Source organism: Trachemys scripta, chromosome 8 (assembly GCF_013100865.1).
Source record: "Trachemys scripta elegans isolate TJP31775 chromosome 8, CAS_Tse_1.0, whole genome shotgun sequence".
Taxonomy (NCBI): Eukaryota; Metazoa; Chordata; order Testudines; family Emydidae; genus Trachemys; species Trachemys scripta.
In genome coordinates, this window is record NC_048305.1 from 13713241 (window position 1) to 13733114 (window position 19874).

The window sequence follows — 19874 nt, forward strand, 5'->3', positions numbered from 1 at the left end:
TTGATTGTGCTCTGATTGACTATTACGGCATCAATCTAGCTAAGTGTAAAAGCACTTGAACTTCAAGCCTTTAGAAAAGTTATAAAGTATTTTTGCTGAATGATGATTGTAAGCTAGATAATATCAATAACATGAAATCATTTTTCAGTGTTCAGAGAAATAATCAGAGGAAAAGTAAAACTATTTCAATTTTTATTTTAGTGTTAAACTAATGCCAACTTTAGCTTGGTGCTTGCAGAAATCTCTTTTTGACTCAGATTCCTTGGAACTTCAATTCAGCCTCTTTATACTGTGATAATAATACCAACCCTGCCTAAAATTCCAAAACAAATTTGCCAGCTTCAGGTAGTTAAATTTATCCCCCCCGCCCCATACCCCGCATTAGCAAACTGTAATCACCAACGTATTTAGCAACTCAGTGCTAATATTTTCAAACACCTAGTTTCTCATAATATATATAAGAGAATAATAGTCTAGTTTGTTTATAAATTCTTTGGGAATAACAAGAGTTGGAAAAAATCTCAGAAAAGCATCATCCATAGTTATGAGGCTATATATTTAGTAATAATTATGCACTTACACAAATTTCAAAGAAGTCTTTATTATTTGAGTTATATAATAGATCATATTAAGATCTTTCTCACCAATGTCATCATCCGTTTTGTCTGCAGGTTCTTTTTCAAGGCACTCTCGTACAACATCTCGCCCCAGTAATGGATCTGAAGTTCTGTCAATATCTTCATCTTCTTCTTCTTCATCTTCAGAGTCCACAGGTGCTTCTGGGAGACCTGTTAAATCTACATCTCCCATATCACTTTCTGTAGCCTGTAGAAAAGAAATGATCAGGCAGTAAATTCAATTTCTACACAGGTTTAACAGTTTATGGCCTAAGCTTATAGTTCCAGTTAGTTTATACCACAAAAATGAAAAAGTCTCCTTTGACTAATAATTATGAGCTACAAGTTATGATAACTCAACATGTTTTACCACTTGAATACTTAAGGAAAGATATTACAATGCAATTTACTATTACAGAAAGACTGGTATAAATATCTATCTCGTGCATGTACATGCATCTGTTTTTATATTTTACATAAAAAGCATACATAAGAGGACAGAGACGTATTATTTTCACAATTCGGGGATCACTATATGTGTTGTCACTCATGAATTGTAGTCATCCCTGACTTATGAAAACAAAAATAGTATGTTGCACCATACTCTATCTTTGTACATATACTTATAAATGAGAGAAAACGGTTAAAGTGGAATAAACAACCATTGCAATTTTATATGTTGCTGGTTGAACTCAAATTATCTAAATGATCTATACCACAATTCATACAGTTTAGTTAGTTAGTTAGTATGTACACATTACGCCTCTGGCGTTTAGGGCAGTGACGAAGCTCCTCCACTGCTGTCTGTTTCTGGCAAGTCTTTCAATGGGGCACAGCATGCTCCACACTTGAACCTCTCAGATTTTGGAAGGCACTTCAGATTCTTAAACCTTGGGTTGAGTGCTGTAGCTATCTTTAGAAATCTCACATTGGTACCTTCTTTGTGTTTTGTCAAATCTGCAGTAAAAGTGTTCTTAAAATGAACATATGCTGGGGCATCATCCGAGAGTGCTATAATATGAAATATATGGCAGAATGCGAGTAAAACAGAGCAGGAGACATACAATTCTCCCTCAAGGAGTTCGGTCACAAATTTAAGTAATGGATTATTCTTTTAACGAGCGTCATCAGCATGGAAGCATGTCCTTTGGAATGGTGGCCAACGCATGAGGCGGCATACGAATGTTTAGCATATCTGACATGTAAATACCTTGCAATGCAGGCTACAAAAGTGCCATGCAAATGCCTGTTCTCATTTTCTGGTGACAAGAAGCGGGCAGCCTTATCTGTAAATGTAAATAAACTTGTTTGTCTTAGCAATTGGCTGAGCAAGAAGTAGGACTGAGTGTAGGCTCTGAAGTTTTACATTGTTTTGTTTTTGAGTGCAGTTAGGTAACAAACAAACAAAAAAAATCTACATTCGTAAGTTGTACTTTCACAACAAACAGATTGCACTACAGTACTTGTATGAGGTGAACTGAAAAATACTATTTCTTTTGTTTATCATTTTTACAGTGCAAATATTTGTAACCAAAAATAATATACACTATGATTTCAATTACAACACAGAATACAATATATATGAAAATGTAGAAAAACATACAAAATATTTAATAAATTTCAATCGGTATTCTGTTGTTTAACAGTGCGATTAATCAAAATTAATTTTTAAAATCACAATTACTTTTTTTAGTTAATTATGTGAGTTAACTGCGATTAACTGACAGCCCTAATAAATATTAAGACTTTCATATGTCATTTTAAAAGAAAATTAAATTGTTCAAGTATTTATCTATCAAAACTAAGAAATAATGCTCGAATCATCCACTTAATCCTGTCTGGGCCAGGCAATCATAAAGGGTTAAATCCACTTCATATTACATTACTTTACTGGCTTATGTTGCTCACATTAACTCAGAGGTGGGCAAACTTTTTGGCCTGAGGGCCACATCTGGATAGGAAAATTGTATGGCGGACCATAAATGCTCAAAAATTGGGGGTTGGGGTGCAGAAGGGGGTGAGGGCTCCAGATGGGGGTGTAGTCTCTGGGGTAGGGCCAAAAATAAGGAGTTTACGTTGTGAGAGGGGGCTCGGGCTGGGGCAGGGGGTTAGGGTGCAGGGGGGAAGGGTGAGGGCTCTGGCTGGGGGTGCGGGCTCTGGTGTGGGGCTCGAGATGAGGGGCTGGAGGTGCAGAAGGATGCTCCGGGCTGGGACCGAGGGGTTCGGAGGGCAGGAGGGGTTCAGGAGTGCAGGCTCTGGGCAGCGCTTAACTCAAGCAGCTCCCAGAAACCGCGGCATGCCCCCCCTCCAGCTCCTATACACAGAGGGGCAGCCAGGAGGCTCTAAACACCGCCCCGCTCACAGGCTCCGTCCCTGCAGCTCCCACTGGCCGTGATTCCAGGCCAATGGGAGCTGCGGGGGCGGCGCTTGGGGCAGAGGCAGTGTGCAGAGCCCCCTCACTGCCCCAACACATAGGAGTAAAAGGGGGGAGATGCCGCTGCTTCCCAGAGCCGCGCGGCACCACAGCATGTGCAGAGCGGGGCAAGCCCCCAACCCCGCTCCCTGGCTGGAGTGCCGGAGCACGGCAAGTCCAGGACCCTGCTCCCTGGTGGGAGCTCAAGGGCCAGATTAAAACGCTTGAAGGGCTGGATGTGGCCCCCAGGTCATAGTTTTCCCACCCCTGCATTAACTGCTTTGGAATTAAGCCCAAGTGCAAACTGTGTTTGGAGAGTCTCTCAGCAGCACAGTATCTTTATTCAATAATTTCTAGCCTTTCTACAGCTAATTAGCCTGAATTTTTATTGTGTTTTTCAATCAGAGCAACACAGATTGTGGACCTCACTTCCCAGTTTGACAAGCTCAAGCTAAAATACTAAAGCTTATATATGCAGAATAAGGGGAGGAGGGTTGTTTGTTTGGTTCTGTTTTTTTCTGATTTAGGTGACAATCAGCCAATAAAAGACATGCAACCCTTCTTTCTACAGGCAAAAGAAAGAAGTGCTAGATTGCATCCAGCCGCTTCAGGAATGCATAAGGGGAAGGGACAAGAAGCAATCACCACCTCCCAGACCTCTAAGCAATCCAGCTATAATGACAATCCATGCAGACCCAGTCTGAAACTGCCACAGCAAGTCACTCTGGCTCTCTAGGGTGATATGTTTTCCTACAAGCCAGACAACGGCCCCCACCACTTAATGTGCGGTGAGGTCATTCCCCAAGGGTAAAAGTGAACTTTCTTTTATTATGCCCTAGCCTACTATGCCCGTGAACAAATAATTACCTATGAAATAATAGATGGTTCTTAAACTGTGTCCCAAGGACCACTTGCAGATGGCCCACAAAGTGTTCATAGGTTACATTGTGATGGGAGAAAACCTGGGGGCTTTGGACAGCACACATTGAGCTATCTGTAGAAACAGCTGTTCCTGCTGCCAAGAATGATACCACAGCTGCTTCTACTATCCATTATTACAAACACTGTCAACTTCAAAATTCCTTGATGAACTGTTAAATCCACTAATTTATTTATTTTTCAATGAACAGAACGTGTGCCGGTCGCATAGCCTGTGAGCACATTTACATGATAAATATGCAATTATTTAATTTCTGATACATGGAGTGGCAATAATAACCAGTCAAAATGCCACCATCCCTTAATAACCAGCAGAATGCAATCACTGACTCATCTCCACAAAACCATTACACAAATAAGGACTTGCAGGATGAGGAGGTGCAGGGAACCCTATTAACAAACTAGTGTTTACCTAAGGCAAAAAAAAAAAAAAAAAAAAAAGCCCAAGTAAAACAATGGGCATTACACACCATGTTTGGAAGGTCAAACTTTAATTTTCAGTTTTCAATTTCACATAATACAAGCACAACCCTGTAATTACACAATGTACAAACAACAAGGTAACAAAACTGTATTTTCAAAAAGCTATGCCCTTCAGATTGACCTATGTTGTAGATCTGAGAGACTCTTAAGAGCTAAACTGTTTAGTACTTTAAACAGACTAATATTTACTCCTTAAGAGAATAAAATGCATCAGTCTCACAAACCAGCACCAAAATAAAAATAGCAACTTAATCGACTCTATTAATGATTTAACATTTCATTTCATATTAAGTAGAACTACTGTAAGAGCAACAATTCTAAGCACATGTCAATTATGAAAAGGTCAGCAGTTGTCACCTTGTTTACCATTGTGGATGAACATTAATTATTAACCAACACTAGATCAATGATAAGAACAGCCTCCAAGTCCAAACTGCACATAAATTAGTTGGAGATGTATTTATTTTGTTTTCGTTTTTTTACAGAAGCTAGCTTATTCCAGGGAAATAGTCTAAGAGGAATGAAGAAATGACCTTTCAGACAATCTCCTTAATTCACAATAGTACTACAGAATAGCGTGCCCTCCTTTTAGCCTGACTTCTTTTAAAAATGCAGACTCAAACCTTCTTAAAAACATACAGACACCAGTACGTTCCAATCAACTTTTGAAACTTTTAACTCTTATAAAGCATTTAAACCTAGGAAGGAAACCTAATATTACAAAGGAAACCTAATATTATTAAAACAAAATATAGTTCAGAGGCACGTAGAGCTATTTAGGACCAAAGTTTCACCTGTCTGAAAATCGTTAGCACATCATGATTGCTGCATTTCAGTCTCCCAATTCACCAAAGGGGAAAGAACACAGCTTCAGTCACTATCATTACACAGCAGAGATATTTGAAGTTTAAATGAAAACAAGAGGTATGTCAACTCAGCAGGCAATAAGAAAGCAACATAGGTAGAACAAGTTAACAACCAGCAATATTCTCTGAAATGCTGACAGTATTCATGGCAAGAAGGGAAGTATTACACCAAAGCTGTGATCTTGTGGTCCTCAAGAACCAAGGTAAAACGCAATAATATTTTAACTATTAAGAAATTATAAACTATGGATAGTAAAATCACAGCAATGTAACACTATAAGTACCTGATTTTCTTTTTAAAGGGAAGCTAAATTAAGATCAGTAACTTAAAGGGTAAAAAACATTACATTAATGTTTTAATTATTCTAGAACCAAGCCTTACAAATCCAAGAAATTCAGAGTAACGTTACACATAACTGAAATCCAGAAAAAGGCTCGTAAGATATAGAAATGTATAGCTGAGACACCTAAGCAACCTTCACTCTGTTCTGTAGTAGCATTATGAAATAACTATTTGATTATGAATAATGCATTTTAGCATTTGTAGCTTCAGAGTAGATTAAACTGGACTTCTAAAAAACAGTTTTTCTCTCATATTTTCCCATTTTGTGGTGTCACTATAGGAAGAAATTCACACTACACATTCTCTTTCACACTGGAATGCCACACAGAAGTTCTCAGTGAAAGGCACTTCACACACACTGACTGGTACTCCTGAAGGAATTCTGCGCCAAAAATTTTAAAATTCTGAGTACAATATTATAAAATTCTGCATATTTTGTCAGTAAATAAATGTGGAGGCTCCAGCATGGCAGTGAGGAGCAGAAGCCATTGGCTGCACAGAGGTGGGAGATCGTGTCCAGGGGGAGGGCTGCAGGATGAACTTGGCAGCAAGTCTGCACCCAACCCTGACACAGGGCAAGGGCCAGGACTAAGTCTGAAACACCCCAGGGCCCTGTCCCTCCGTGTCAGGTGCACCAACATAGCAAGTGAGAGGGACAGTCTCTCACACACATGCTCAGCACTAGCCCCCAATCCAGGTGTGGGACAGGCAGACTCAGCCCAGCAGGATCCAAGTGTGGAGTGGCTTCGTGTGTGGGGATCCAGGTGTGGGGTGCAAGGATTCTGTGTGGGGCACTCTGAGTGCGGGCAGCTCCGGGGAGCCGGGGTCGGGGATCAGGTATTGGGGGGAGTGGGGCTTGGAGAGGCAGGGGTCTGGGTGCAGCTGGTTGGGACTCAGTGGAGTGAGGGGGTAGGTGCAGTTGACTTCTCGGGGTGGTCCAGCTGCGGGGAGGGAGGGCTCGTTGGGGTGGGGGTTTGACTGTGTGCGGCACAGTGGAGGATGATCTGGGTGCAGAGGTAGGGATCCAGATGCAGGAGTGGTGGGGCTTGGCGGGGGGGATCTAAGTGCTGGGAGTGGGGTTCAGCAGCGAGGTTTGGGTGCAAAGGGGTGAAGTTCGGCGGGGTGATGGTTCAAGTGTGGAGAGCTCGGTGGGGTGGGGGTTCTGGGCACGGCAGGGTTCTGGATGCACAGGGGTTGGGCGGACAGGGGATCAACTCCTGTATAGTGACCTCTCCTTCTGCAGCTGAGGAGCGACGGGGGCAGGAAGTGGGGGGCAATGGAAGTGGTGCAGAGCTTTCTGAAGCCAGGGGAGGTTTCTGGGGGTCAATATGACCCAACCCCAGATGCTCCTTGTAGGGGAAGAAGTAGTCCTGTCCTCCCCTACCCCCAGCCCAGCCGGGACTATCAGCTGAGTCTGGTGCAGGGTACGAGCCACCAGCCGGGCAATCCCCAGCCCCACCATGGTGATTTATCTCTTAGACGGCTGCACTGGGCGCCCGAAACGATGGGACCAGGCTGCTGGGGACGGGTGCATGACAGCTCTTGCAGCTTCCCTTTTCTGATGGGGAAGCAGTCATTTTTCTGCAGGGAAGCAAAGAAATCTGCGGGGAACATGAGTTCTGCATGTGTGCAGTAGTGTAGAATTCCCTCAGGAGTAGACTGGGTCCTTTTCTTAGGAATTAACTTTCAAGGTATGGTCAAAGCTCTTATGGTCCCACTCACTGTAATGTTAGAATCACAATGCTGATTGGGAGCACTGCTGCACAACAGCTCTGACAGCCTGCACCAAAAGTGCTGAATGGAAGAGATGAAGAAGCAAAGAAAAACAAGAAGGAGAATGGCAAAACTAAACGGATAGCAAGAAGGTAAATCAAATCAATAATAGTGTTGCAGCCTACAAAGGCACTGCAAGATCTAAAAATTGATATATAAAACTCTTATTAAACTAGGAACAAGACCCTTTTCCTCCAAGGCGATAGGGATCAGTTGGGTGTCCTTGAGGAAGTCATTATATTCATGACTATTTAACTTCCCGTTTCTATCTAAACTGCAAAATTTTGCAGTTTAGATACTCCAGTGCACTTACACAAGGGTGCAAGGTAAGTTTTAAGATAAAATTTAAAAACTGCCACTTCATGCAAAATAAATACATTTCAATTAATAGTTTTGAATTAAATTAATCTATGTATTTTCTTGATCTTAAAAACAGCATGCTGCAATCTGTTGACCAACACAGTTTCTGTAGCACTCAAAGAAAGTCAGAAATTATAGATTCAAGAATAGCTATAGATGCAAAGGGCCAGCTCCTTGACTCTTCTTAAGCTCCCTCTGTGCTTCTTCAGCAGCTCTAAACAGACTTAGGGCTTGTCTTCACTACCAGGGTAAGCTGACCTAAGTTACGCTATTCTATTCCAGCTATGTGAATAACATAGCTGGAATCGATGTAGCTTAGGTCGATTTACCACGATGTCTTCACTGTGTTGTGTCCACAGGAGACATTCTCCCGTCAACTTACATTACTCTTCTTGGAGAGATGGAGTACCGAGTTGACGAGAGAGCGCTCTGCCGTCGCTTTAGAGTCTCTTCACTAGATCCGCTAAATCGACACCCACTGCATTGATTGCAGCAGCATCGATCTCCCCAGTAGTGAAGACAAGCCCTTAAAGTTACCCAAAGAGGGTAGCTGATGACTCCTGTAGTGTAGGGGTTGTTCCAGGGTGGGCTGGGGACAGGCAGGGTGTGTGTCAGGGATAGGAACAGGCAGAGTTGGAACACAGCGTGCTCCAGTAATCCTTGTTGGCGGATCAGCTCCTTGAGGGCTATTACCTGCCAGTGTGTGCAAGTGCAGCCCTGAGATGACAGAAACTTGGGCCAGTTCAACATCTAGCAGGTCCCAGAATTTGGGGCAGATTGGGGAAGGGGGTAGTACCATAAACAATGCCCACCTCTTCAAGTGCAGAGTTCTGCTCCAGATCTAACCCTATCTCTTTATCTAGAGAGAGAGAGAGATTCTAATACTCTAGGAGGCATTCATATAAGGTCGCTGATTTTGTTCATGTTCTGTTAGAATAAAATGTTCACTGCACTGATTAAACAAAACTACAATAGTGAAGTCTGAAATTACAGCAAAAGTAATTAATAAACCCAAACTTTTTAAATGAAGTCAAGGTGTTTGAGTGAACTACCCTGTGGCTGTGTGAACTCTTCCCCACACAAATGGAAAGCTGCTTGTGAACTGTACCCTGCAGTTTTTTCCACGGGTATTGGAAATTAGTTGAGCCATATCTGTTCGCTTGGAGGATCAAAAGGGGTTAGGGTTTAGATTAAATGTGATTATTTCACACAGCTCTGCTTATCTCTTTGCTAGGGAAGCATTACAAGAAATGAAGCACTGAGTTTTATCCACAAGAGAAAGAAAATATCTGGCTGGAAGTTCACCATCTGGTGGGTCTTATTGCTACTATAAAACAATGTATACATATAAAATGAGAAGAGTCAGCTGTGGTCATTCATTTGATGTTATAGACACAGGCACAACACCATGGACAATCAGTTTGAAAGCTCTGTCTACCTCCGTTGTTCTAGCAATGATGGGGAAAAAAAGTCTTAAATTACTTATTTTCAATTGTTTGTGAAATCAATTAAGGGTTTAATGCTATATAGTCAGAGAAATTCTCATAGACAGCAATAATTTTCTGCTCATCTAGAATTCAACAGGGGAGTGTTCTTTTCCTGTTTTACATCCTGGAGACAGAAATAGCCGGGATGAGCGAAACTCCTTTTCAACGCTATAGCATGGAGAAATCTAAACCATGTTAACAAAACTTGCAAAAGAGGTAACAAAACTTTCCACTGTTCTCAATCTCCCCTTCCTATACTCTCCTGACCTCTACTTCTGTCATTAGCATCACACCAAGCATCAGAAAGAAATGAAAAAGATTCTACAAACAAGTTTAAGGTGCCATAAATTCAAATGTTTCATTTCAAGCTTAGTTCACCTTAATCAAATTTTGTGTGTTCAAAACACAACTCTTCTTTCGCTGATGTTAGTTTTGTTGCTGAACTTAAAATGTTACCTCTACTACACATGGAAAAAATTTAGTATTCACAAGAAACTAAACTGACTGCCAAAGCCCAATATTATTTTACCTAATATTTTCTGGAAGATAGCTAACGTAACGCCAATATTTAAAAAGGGCTCTAGAGGTGATCCCGGCAATTACAGACCAGTAAGTCTAACATTGGTACCGGGCAAATTAATTGAAACAATAGCAAAGAATAAAATTGTCAGACACATAGAAGAACATAAGTTGTTGGGCAAAAAAGTCAACACGGTTTCTGTAAAGGGAAATCATGTCTTACTAATCTATTAGAGTTCTCTGAAGGGGTCAACAAACGTGGACAAGGGGGATCCAGTGGACATAGTGTACTTAGATTTTCAGAAACCCTTTGACAAGGTCCCTCACCAAAGGCTCTTACGTAAATTAAGTTGTCATGGGATAAGAAGGAAGATCCTTCCATGGGTTGAGAACTGGTTAAAAGACAGGTAAACAAAGGGTAGGAATAAATGGTAAATTTTCAGGATGGAGAGGGGTAACTAATGGTGTTTCCCAAGGGTCAGTCCTAGGACCAATCCTATTAAAAACTTATAAATAAATGATCTGGAGAAAGGGGTAAACAGTGAGGTGGCAAAGTTTGCAGATGATACTAAACTGCTCAAGATCATTAAGACCAAAGCAGACTGAGAAGAACTTCAAAAAGATCTCACAAAACTAAGTGATTGGGCAACAAAATGGCAAATGAAATTTAATGTGAAATTTAATAAAAGTAAAATAATGCACATTAGAAAACATAACCCCAACTATGCATACAATATGATGGGGGCTAATTTATCTACAACTAATCAGGAAAGAGATCTTGGAGTCATCGTGGATAGTTCTCTAAAGACGTCCACACAGTGTGCAGCGGCAGTGAAAAAAGCAAACAGGATGTTAGGAATCATTCAAAAAAGGGATAGAGAATAAATATAAATAAATAAATGGAGATATTCCTATCTCAAGAACTGGAAGGGACCCCGAAAGGTCACTGAGTCCAGTCCCCTGCCTTCACTAGGATTTTGCCCCAGACCCCTAAGTGGCCCATCAAGGATTGAACTCACAATGGGTTTAGCAGGCCAATGCTCAAACCACTGAGCTATCCCTCCCCCCGAATAAGACAGAACACTGCATACAGATGTGGTCTCTGCATCTCAAAATAGATATACTGGTATTAGAAAAGGTTCTCCTCAGGGTCCCATATGAGGAGAAATTAAAGAGGCTAGGACTTTTCAGCTTGGAAAAGAGGAGACTAAGGAGGGATATGATAGAGGTATACAAAATCATGAGTGGTGTGGAGAAAGTGAATAAGGAAAAGTTATTTACTTGATCCCATAATATAAGAACTAGGGGCTACCAAATGAAATTAATGGGCAGCAGATTTAAAACAAATAAAAGGAAGTTCTTCACACAGCGCACAGTCAACCTGTGGAACTCCTTGCCTGAGGAGGCTGTGAAGGCTAGGACTATAACAGGGTTTAAAAGAGAACTAGATAAATTCATGGAGGTTAAGTCCATTAATGGCTATTAGCCAGGACAGGTAAGGAATGGTGTGCCTAGCCTCTGTTTGTCAGAGGGTGGAGATGGATGGCAGGTGAGAGGTCACTTGATCATTACCTCTTAGGTTCATTCCCTCTGGGGCACCTAGCATTGGTCACTGTCAGTAGACAGGATACTGGGCTGAATGGATCTTTGGTATGACCCAGTATGGCCATTCTTATGTTCTGCCAACATTTTAAATAATGAAAGCAACAGATTCTTTGTAATTTCAACACACTATCCCATACTGTATGAGCATTGTGCACTGACTGATGCATTACACAATACAACGAAATGCTACACCATGAAAATATTATGTAATGTTATATTCATACATCAGTAGAATTTTAAGGGAATTACGAGAGGCCTAGGCCTCCAAACCACCATGCCCTCCAGCAGCATGGGTTCTGAGGATAGGACAATACAGACTGAGAATATGTTATCTTGTCTGAAGTATCTCTGTAGGGACAAGTATCAGAGGAGTAGCCGTGTTAGTCTGAATCTGTAAAAAGCAACAGAGGGTCCTGTGGCACCTTGAAGACTAACAGAAGTATTGGGAGAATCTGAAGAAGTGAGGTTCTTACCCACGAAAGCTTATGCTCCCAATACTTCTGTTAGTCTTAAAGGTGCCACAGGACCTTCTGTTGCTTTGTGTAGGGACAGAAAATGTGACACTACTCTGGCCTGCCTATTCCAGCCTGCAAGATTCCTGGATTCAGATGCCCTCTCTAGGGTCTGGAGTGTCACAGAGGGTCACTTCCATTCAGGAAGGGTGATCTCTACATAGAGAGCCCCCACTCTGCTCCAGGTAATCTGGATTGATTAATTAAAGTAATAAGTGATTATACAAAAATAGTTTCCATACTAATGCATTAGTTGAGTGTGCTACTCAATTATTAATTCCTGTGTTATTCTAACATAACTTTTTATTCATCAGATTATTTTAGCAAATTTTAATAACTTAGATGATGCATGTTAATCTACAAACTACGGCTCTCAAGCGATTAAAAAAATTAATCGCAATTAGTCGCACTGTTAAACAATAATAGAATACCATTTATGTAAATATTTGTGGATGTTTTCCACATTTTCAAATATATTGATTTCAAAAAGCTCAAGACCTCGGGGACAGAAGTGCAGTTAGCCCCATAACTGAGACACTACACAAATTGACAACACATGATTAGTGGTCAAAACACGTACGAGTATATAGATTAATCCATAATGTACTGCTTGGAGCTTATTCGCCTTCCATTCATGCCAAGCAATACTGGAACCCTTATATTCTACTACTGAAAATGACTTCATTTTATCTAGCATGGAGCTGGTAATTTAGTCTGAATATATTTTGAGAATAGAATATGTCATTCACATAGAATAAATATTAAGATTCACTCTTGAGGAATGTGTTTAATTTACGTAAGACCATGCACCTGATGAAGTTCAGGCCCACTGAAGGAAATGACAAGACTCTAAAGGTCACATAAAAGTGACCTGAAAATGAGGAAGAATGGAGAGGGAGTACCCCTGCTGCACCATCCTCCTGATGTTGAAAGAAAACGTGAACATCTCCCCGGACACAAATACACAAAATGCAAAAAACTTTTTCCTGTTTATTTGTTTTTTAAACCATAAGTTCACTTATTTTCTCCCTGAAGACTATTGATCTCTGAAGAACAAGTAAATTGATATCACAAGTACCAAGCAAATGAACCCTGATTAAATTAAAGTAAAAGTTATTTTTATTCATACTGTTTAAACATGCTTTTCTTGCTTGATTTTGTTAATGTGAATTAATCCAAAAGTTAAAAAAAAAAGGCAGTTAGCAGAAAATATCACTTCTCTAAAGATTAAAAACTCCTGCCTCTTTAATCAAGTGCCAACAAAGTTCCCGATGCACTTCCTCTGGTTCTCCAAAAAGAATTCAAGGAAAAAACAGGAAAGACAAGATTTGACATTTCTAATATTTCTAAGGTTAGAAAAAAAACCTAGCAGCAGAAAAAAAAAAACATCAAGCTTTTTATGGATAATAAAGATGGAAAAAATGCATACATACAATTCTTTTTTTTTTGCAGGTCACATACAAATCACGTGTTAAGTGGTGTTCAGGGCTGTGCATCGACTCCTAACTATATTTCACCCTGCATCGTAATTCCACTCTTGTTTTTCACAACACCACATTTTTTAACGAATACAAACCTGGACTTTATTTTAGTCCTATAAAAATAAGTGAAAACACGATTGCTAATCTTATGCTGCTCTCTCTCTGTCACCACTTCTTATGGAGACAAGGTGGGGGAAGTAGTATCTTTTATTGGATCAACTTCTGATGGTGAAAGAGGCAAGCTTTCAAGTCACACAGGGCTCTTCTTCTGGTCTAGGAAAGGTACTCCTAGTGTCACAGCAAATGCAAGGTAGAACAGATTGTTTAGCATAAGTAGTATTTTGCTGTGACGTGGGAGTACCTTTCCCAGACCCGAAGAAGAGCTCTGGGTGGCTCAAAAGCTGGTCTCTTTCACCATCAGAAGTTGGTCCAATAATAGATATTCCTTCCCCTAATTAGTCTCTCTAATATCCTGGGACTGACACAGCTACAACTACACTGCATACCACTTCCAATGATCAGTTTCACCTAGCTCATTGCCAAAGGAGGTGGCAGTGAGGGAAGAAAAGCAGGTGAGATGCACAAAGAATAGGAGTGTAAAATAAAGAAAAAAATGCCAGTGTATGCCTATTAGTAAAGATTTTTTTTTAAACAAAACTGCCAAAATGTAATAGCTTTAGATAAAATTCTGCACTGACCTGAAAAATCAGACATGCACCCAACACCAAACTTACAGTACTTGCTTAAATTTATTACATGGAAGTGAAAGTGGCACTAATAAAGTACTATTTTACCCTTTTAAATATTAAAAAGGCAAAATGCAGAATGTTACAATACAAATGTTCCCTCCCTGCAAAAAACAAGAAACTTCTGCAATTTTACCTGGTAGATATCTGATAAGCTGCTGCTTCCAGAGTCACTGGCAATGCTACATCCAGACTGGCTGGAAGGGACATGAGTCACCTGTGGATGTGGATTGTCTGTAAGATGCATCTTGGTAAGGTCTGCTGGAAGCTGTGAACAGAAGGAAAAAATAATCTAACATGTATAAAAATCTGATTTGAACACAAGTTACTGAATAAAGCTTTTGCTAAACATTTGATTCAGCCTTCATTTTGTAAGGCAGATTTGGATCAAGCTCACCCAAACCCTAACAGATTTAAGATTTGAAATGACAGAATAGGAAGGATCCTATAAACTCAAGGTCAATCACAAGGTCAAAAACAAACACAAGATGTACACCCCACCACCACAGAAGAGGCATAAAATGACAAAGGGGTTATTCTACCCGGCTAACCAGTAAATGCAGAGAAAAACTATTACTTTCCAAGTTGCAAAGTGAGGACTTAAGAACTCCGGTTTACAAATACATCCATTTTAATAAAGAATAATTTTATACAAAACATCTTTGCTAAGTTTTTGGCTGTTAAATATTTTTTTTTACTATTTTTAATTGAACTAAATATACAAGGAGTGCCATACACAGTCCTGATCATTAAAACAGAAGAAGCTCTTCAAATGTAACTGTTTTTTAATGTAGGGTTCAATCTTGCAAACACCTCCGACTGAAATCAGTGAAATTACGCTCAGCAGTAAGCATTTGCAGGATCTGGCCCTCCTTGAGTTCAATAATAACTCTGTAATCTATGCCACTGTAATCTATGCCACTGAAATAACTACTGTAATCTATGCCACTGTAATAGCCACGGATATCAGATTTGTTTTAAAAACTCATGTAATTATTTCTCAGCTCATTAGAGGGCCACTATGAAACTTGTGACAGGATTGGGTTTTTTAAAATCCAAGATTCCAAGTCTAGACACATTATATATATATATATATATATATATATACACACACACACACACACACACACACACACTTTCTATATTCTTTGTTAATTCATAAGAATTTTCCCAATGTAACGGGAGTCCTCAGATATGTCCCCCATATTGGTTCTGTGGTTCCAATTTAAAAAAAAAAAAAACCTATTGAGTAAAGAAGTGCATTATAATTTGGACTGAAGCAGTCTGTACAGAACTCCTCCTAGGATCAGGGCCCCATTCTGTTGGGGACTGTAGGCACATATGATGAAAAACAATCCCTGACACAAAGAGATTACAGTCTAAGTAAGAATGAGCAACACATTTATTTACATAGGATAAAATATTTTATACATCTAATTAATTAAAGGGTGGTACGATACAAATGTTACTGATTCAGAGTTATATTTATAAATATTGATAAAAAATTTGTAGCATAAAGAGAAACTGGATCTTCAGCTGTTGGATGGATTTAAAATAATTTGATTTAAAAAGATCATGTAATATATTTACAATGTGTCTGTCATTTACTTTTTGAAATCAGAATTATGATAAAGTAGTGCTAGCAAGTTATCCTACAAAGGGGGGAGGGGGTGGATAGCTCAGTGATTTGAGCATTGGCCTGCTAAACCCAGGGTTGTGAGTTCAATCCTTGAGGGGGCCAGTCAGAGATCTGGGGCAAAAATCTGTCTGGGGATTGGCCCTGCTTTGAGCAGGGGGTTGGACTAGCTGACCTCCTGAGGTCCCTTCCAACCCTGATAGTCTATGATTCAAATGAGATTGGGAGAACACTCATGCAAGTCAGCATATTTTTCAGTTTTCCAAATTGCTACGGGAAGCTGCAGGATTTGTGAAACCTGTATTTCCACCTGTCTGTCTTTAATACCACTTGCTTTTAGTTAACTGGATTCAGCTTGTAGGTTCTGAAACAGCCAAAACCTGCAGTGCCATAATACTACCTTTTTATTTCAAAATATCTGCATTGCTCTGGTTTCATCACATTATCATTGAAAAAGAGATATTGGAATAAAATAACTTACCATATATACACGTTCATAAGCCGAATATTTTTGGTAAAAATGTGACGCAACAAAGAGCAGGTCTACACCAAAATTTGATGATTTTAAACTCTATGGAATCATTGAATTGAATATCTAAAACATTGTCGTTTTGGCTGGGAAGGGTGAACATGGCCATAGGGAGCTGAGGGGCTCCATGCCTGCAGACGCTCCAAGTAAACAAAATGTCCTGACCCGCCAGCGGTTTACCCTGATGGGCCGGGAGCCAAAGTTTTCCAACCCCTGAAATATAGGGTCGGCTTATGAAAGGGTCATACAGTTTTTGCTATTTTTACCTATCCATTTTGAAGGGTCAGCTTATAAATGAATGGGCTAATGAATGGAGTATATATGGTACTTGCTTCTGTAAATCTATACCTTTCTTTTCACATACAACTGGAAACCAGGAACATTTTTCTCAGTTTCAGAAAAACTGAAAAAATATTTTCAAAGAATCCAATTATGATATTCCAGGGTGTGATCCATACCATTGAGGGGCTGTGTCACCCTTGCTCTGCAACATGGGGTGCCTCACAATGCTTTGCTGCTGTATCCCAACCTGGGCCCCTCACAGCATGCAGGTCCCACCCTGAGTGTCTCTTCTGTATAGCTGCACCCTGCCAGCAGGCTCCAATCACACTCTGGTTCCCCCCAAGCCTTGGTTACAACTTGCAGGGTGATCCCACTACACTCCCAGTCCTGAATTTCCCCCCAAAACCTGTGCTCTGTACTGTCCAGTCCTTTCTTGGGCAGTTCAAATATTTCAGGCCCACTGCCCCTCTAAAGGGATCAATATCCAACAGTTTGCTATTTTAAATGGAGTTACCCAGATAATTCAGTTTCAACACAACACTGGATTAGTTTTGATTAGACCAGAGAATAAAACAAGTTTTTTTAACAACAAAGATTTTAAGTGAGTACAAGTATAACGCATTAAAGTAAGAAATGATGACAAGAAAAATAAAGATAAAACTCTTCCTAGTACTAAAACTTAAACTAGACTTTGTTCAAGGTGAATTGCCTTACCACATGTTCCCAGTAACACTGCTGACCAAATTCTCAGGCTAGAATCTGTTCCCAAAATCCAAAGGCTGTTGTCTTCTTGGGTGAAAGAGACACACAGATAGGGAGAGAGAACTTGGAGTGTTTTTTGCCTTCATTTTTATAGTTCAGTTACCCTTTGAAATTCATCTTCCTGACGGTTACCCCTAGATTAAGTTCACTGTGCAAGAATACTGCATTGCTGTAGCTCAGACAGGAGGAGATTAAGTAATATATAGCCAGGTTATCATCTACAAGTATAAGTTGGAGTCTCCTTGCCAACATAATATGGTAGAAAGCATTACTTCCAGATATTGCATGAGAGCTCAGCATCAGTGAGGAAACCAGGACATTCCTAAACTATGGACTGAATGGACCAGTTGTGGGTGCATGCCTTCAAGCAATGAAATTGCACTGTAGCTACTACTTTCTAGAAGGGTTTTCCTCTGCACATAACCCTAGCTCTGTTTTAGTTTCAACCAGCTATTCTTCAGCCATGAGCTGATCTCATCCTAGCACTGAGCCATTCTGGTGGCAGTGCTACAGCTGTATGTGGTGGAGGATAAGTGGAGCTGTCTGGCACTTGAGTCCATGTCATCTTACCAGTTCACCCAAGTAGTTGCATGTAGATGCTGAACAGGACCAGAGAAAAAATTAATCCTTGTGGTACAATTAAAAGGCCTGTTGGTGAAGGTGCCATTTTCTTGGCACTATGTTTTGGCTATATCCTTTCAGGAAGAACTTACATTTCTATTCTAGTGCATTCCTCTGGGACAGTCACCTCTCTTAGGCAGGACAGCAATATCTTATGGTTGACAATATAAAATATCACAATGCAGCACAGGAGAATAAGAATGAACATCTGTTCTCCATCCATTGACAACAGGAGAGCATCCATCTGTGCCACTAAAGCTGTTTATCTCATATACAGTGTATAGTTTTTTAAAAAAGTTATCTTGCACTCAATGTTTCATCTGTTTTCAAAGGGTTTGGTAGAAGGAGAGGTATTCTTTATACTTAAGATGGAGATTATTGCCAGAGAATAATTTCAAAATGGAAAAAATATGGAGAATGTGTGTGTGTGTATTTTGCACAAGCAGTTTAGGTGTTTCAGTGAAAACACCACTAACTTCACAGATTGACAGATTTTTTTTTTTTTAGAGACACAAGGTGGGTGAGATCATATCTTTTACTGGATCAACTTCTGTTGGTGAGAGAGACAAACTTTCAAACTTACATAGAGCTCTGCTTCAGGTCTGGGAAAGGTACTAAGAGTGTCACATATAAATACAAGGTGGAACAGATTGTTTAGCATAAGTAGTTAACCTATATTTCAAGGGATCATTCAAGGTGAAATGCCCTGTTTATGCCCCTCCAGTCATAAGGGGGTAAAGAGTAAAGCAGTTGGGGTAGGAGGGAGTGTTAGTGGGTTGTAGATTGTTGCAATAAGCCATAAATATTGTCTCTATACAGTCCACAATATTTAGTGTCTGGCAAAGTTATAAACGATTTTTCACAAAAGCAAAAAAGTCCTCATCCTCAAAGGAAACCTGCACAACACTTTCAAAAGACGAGGCTGGGAGCTTAAATTCATAACTTTGCTAGACACTAAAAATCATGGACTGAAGAGAGACACTGGATTTATGGCTTATTACAACAATCCTCTAACATCCTCCCTCCAACTGGCTTGCCCTCTCCCCCCCCCCCCCCCCCCATGACTGGAGGGGTGTTAATAGGCCACTTTACCTTGAATGGTTCCCACACTTGCGCACAATAAGAAAAAAATAAATTCTAGGGAGTTTTAAATAATAGTGCTCATTTGCATTTCTACATTTGCACACATTTCATTAGCAGAATGTATATAAATATTCCCCCACAACATCCTGGCTAGATAAGTACCTATCTACATATGCAAAATCCCAGATTTGTGTACTTGTGTGATAAATGTTCATGTAAAAGTTGACAATATATCTCATTTTAGTCAATGATGACTTGATTTTTCACAGACTAGTACAATCTCAGATATAAAATAGTGTGCTATCATATGTCTGATTTCCTGAAATATCAAATTTTTACATGTCTAAAGCCTGTATCAACTTTATTGACTTAAAGGAAATGAAAATGCAAGAAACCATGACAATGTTATATTGTGTGACAGACTTTGCAGGCAAAAAAGTAAAAAAAATTCAAAAAATGGTTCTCACAGACACCTACTTCTGTCCTCTAACTGTTAGGAAAACGTACAGTGAGTGATTATACAGTGAAATAATGCATTAACAATTGAAGTACATTCAATGTGCAATGTTATTACGCAATTTCCCATCTAAACTAGCTAAACAAAGAAATGTTTTGGCACACAAACCTAGAAATGAAAGCAGTCTGCAAGTCTTCTCACTGAGCATATGTTATTGAAATGTTCTGAAGGTGGCACACATGCTCTTGAAGAATGAAAAACTGGCATCATGTGAAATTCTCTGGACCAACAGCTGAAGCCTGCTAATGAACCAATGATGGAGGAGGGGAACTGGAGTACAAAGCAGTTCAGAATGTGGCA

The 19874-nt window shown here is 40.0% G+C and overlaps 1 protein-coding gene across 12 annotated transcripts in view; it reads right to left on the reverse strand.

Moving 5' to 3' along the window:
- RAPGEF6 (Rap guanine nucleotide exchange factor 6) overlaps positions 1-19874 on the reverse strand; it is a 226793-nt gene that overhangs the window by 67164 nt on the left and 139755 nt on the right. For all 12 annotated transcript variants that reach the window (XR_004646762.1, XR_004646763.1, XM_034778388.1 and 9 more), the window contains 2 exons: positions 14281-14412; positions 645-825 (listed from right to left, as the gene is read on the reverse strand). Coding sequence is in view for 10 of the 12 variants with exons in the window: in XM_034778388.1 (XP_034634279.1) it covers positions 645-825; positions 14281-14412 (313 nt within the window). In the remaining 2 variants the exon portion in view is untranslated. The remainder of the gene's footprint in view (positions 1-644; positions 826-14280; positions 14413-19874) is intronic.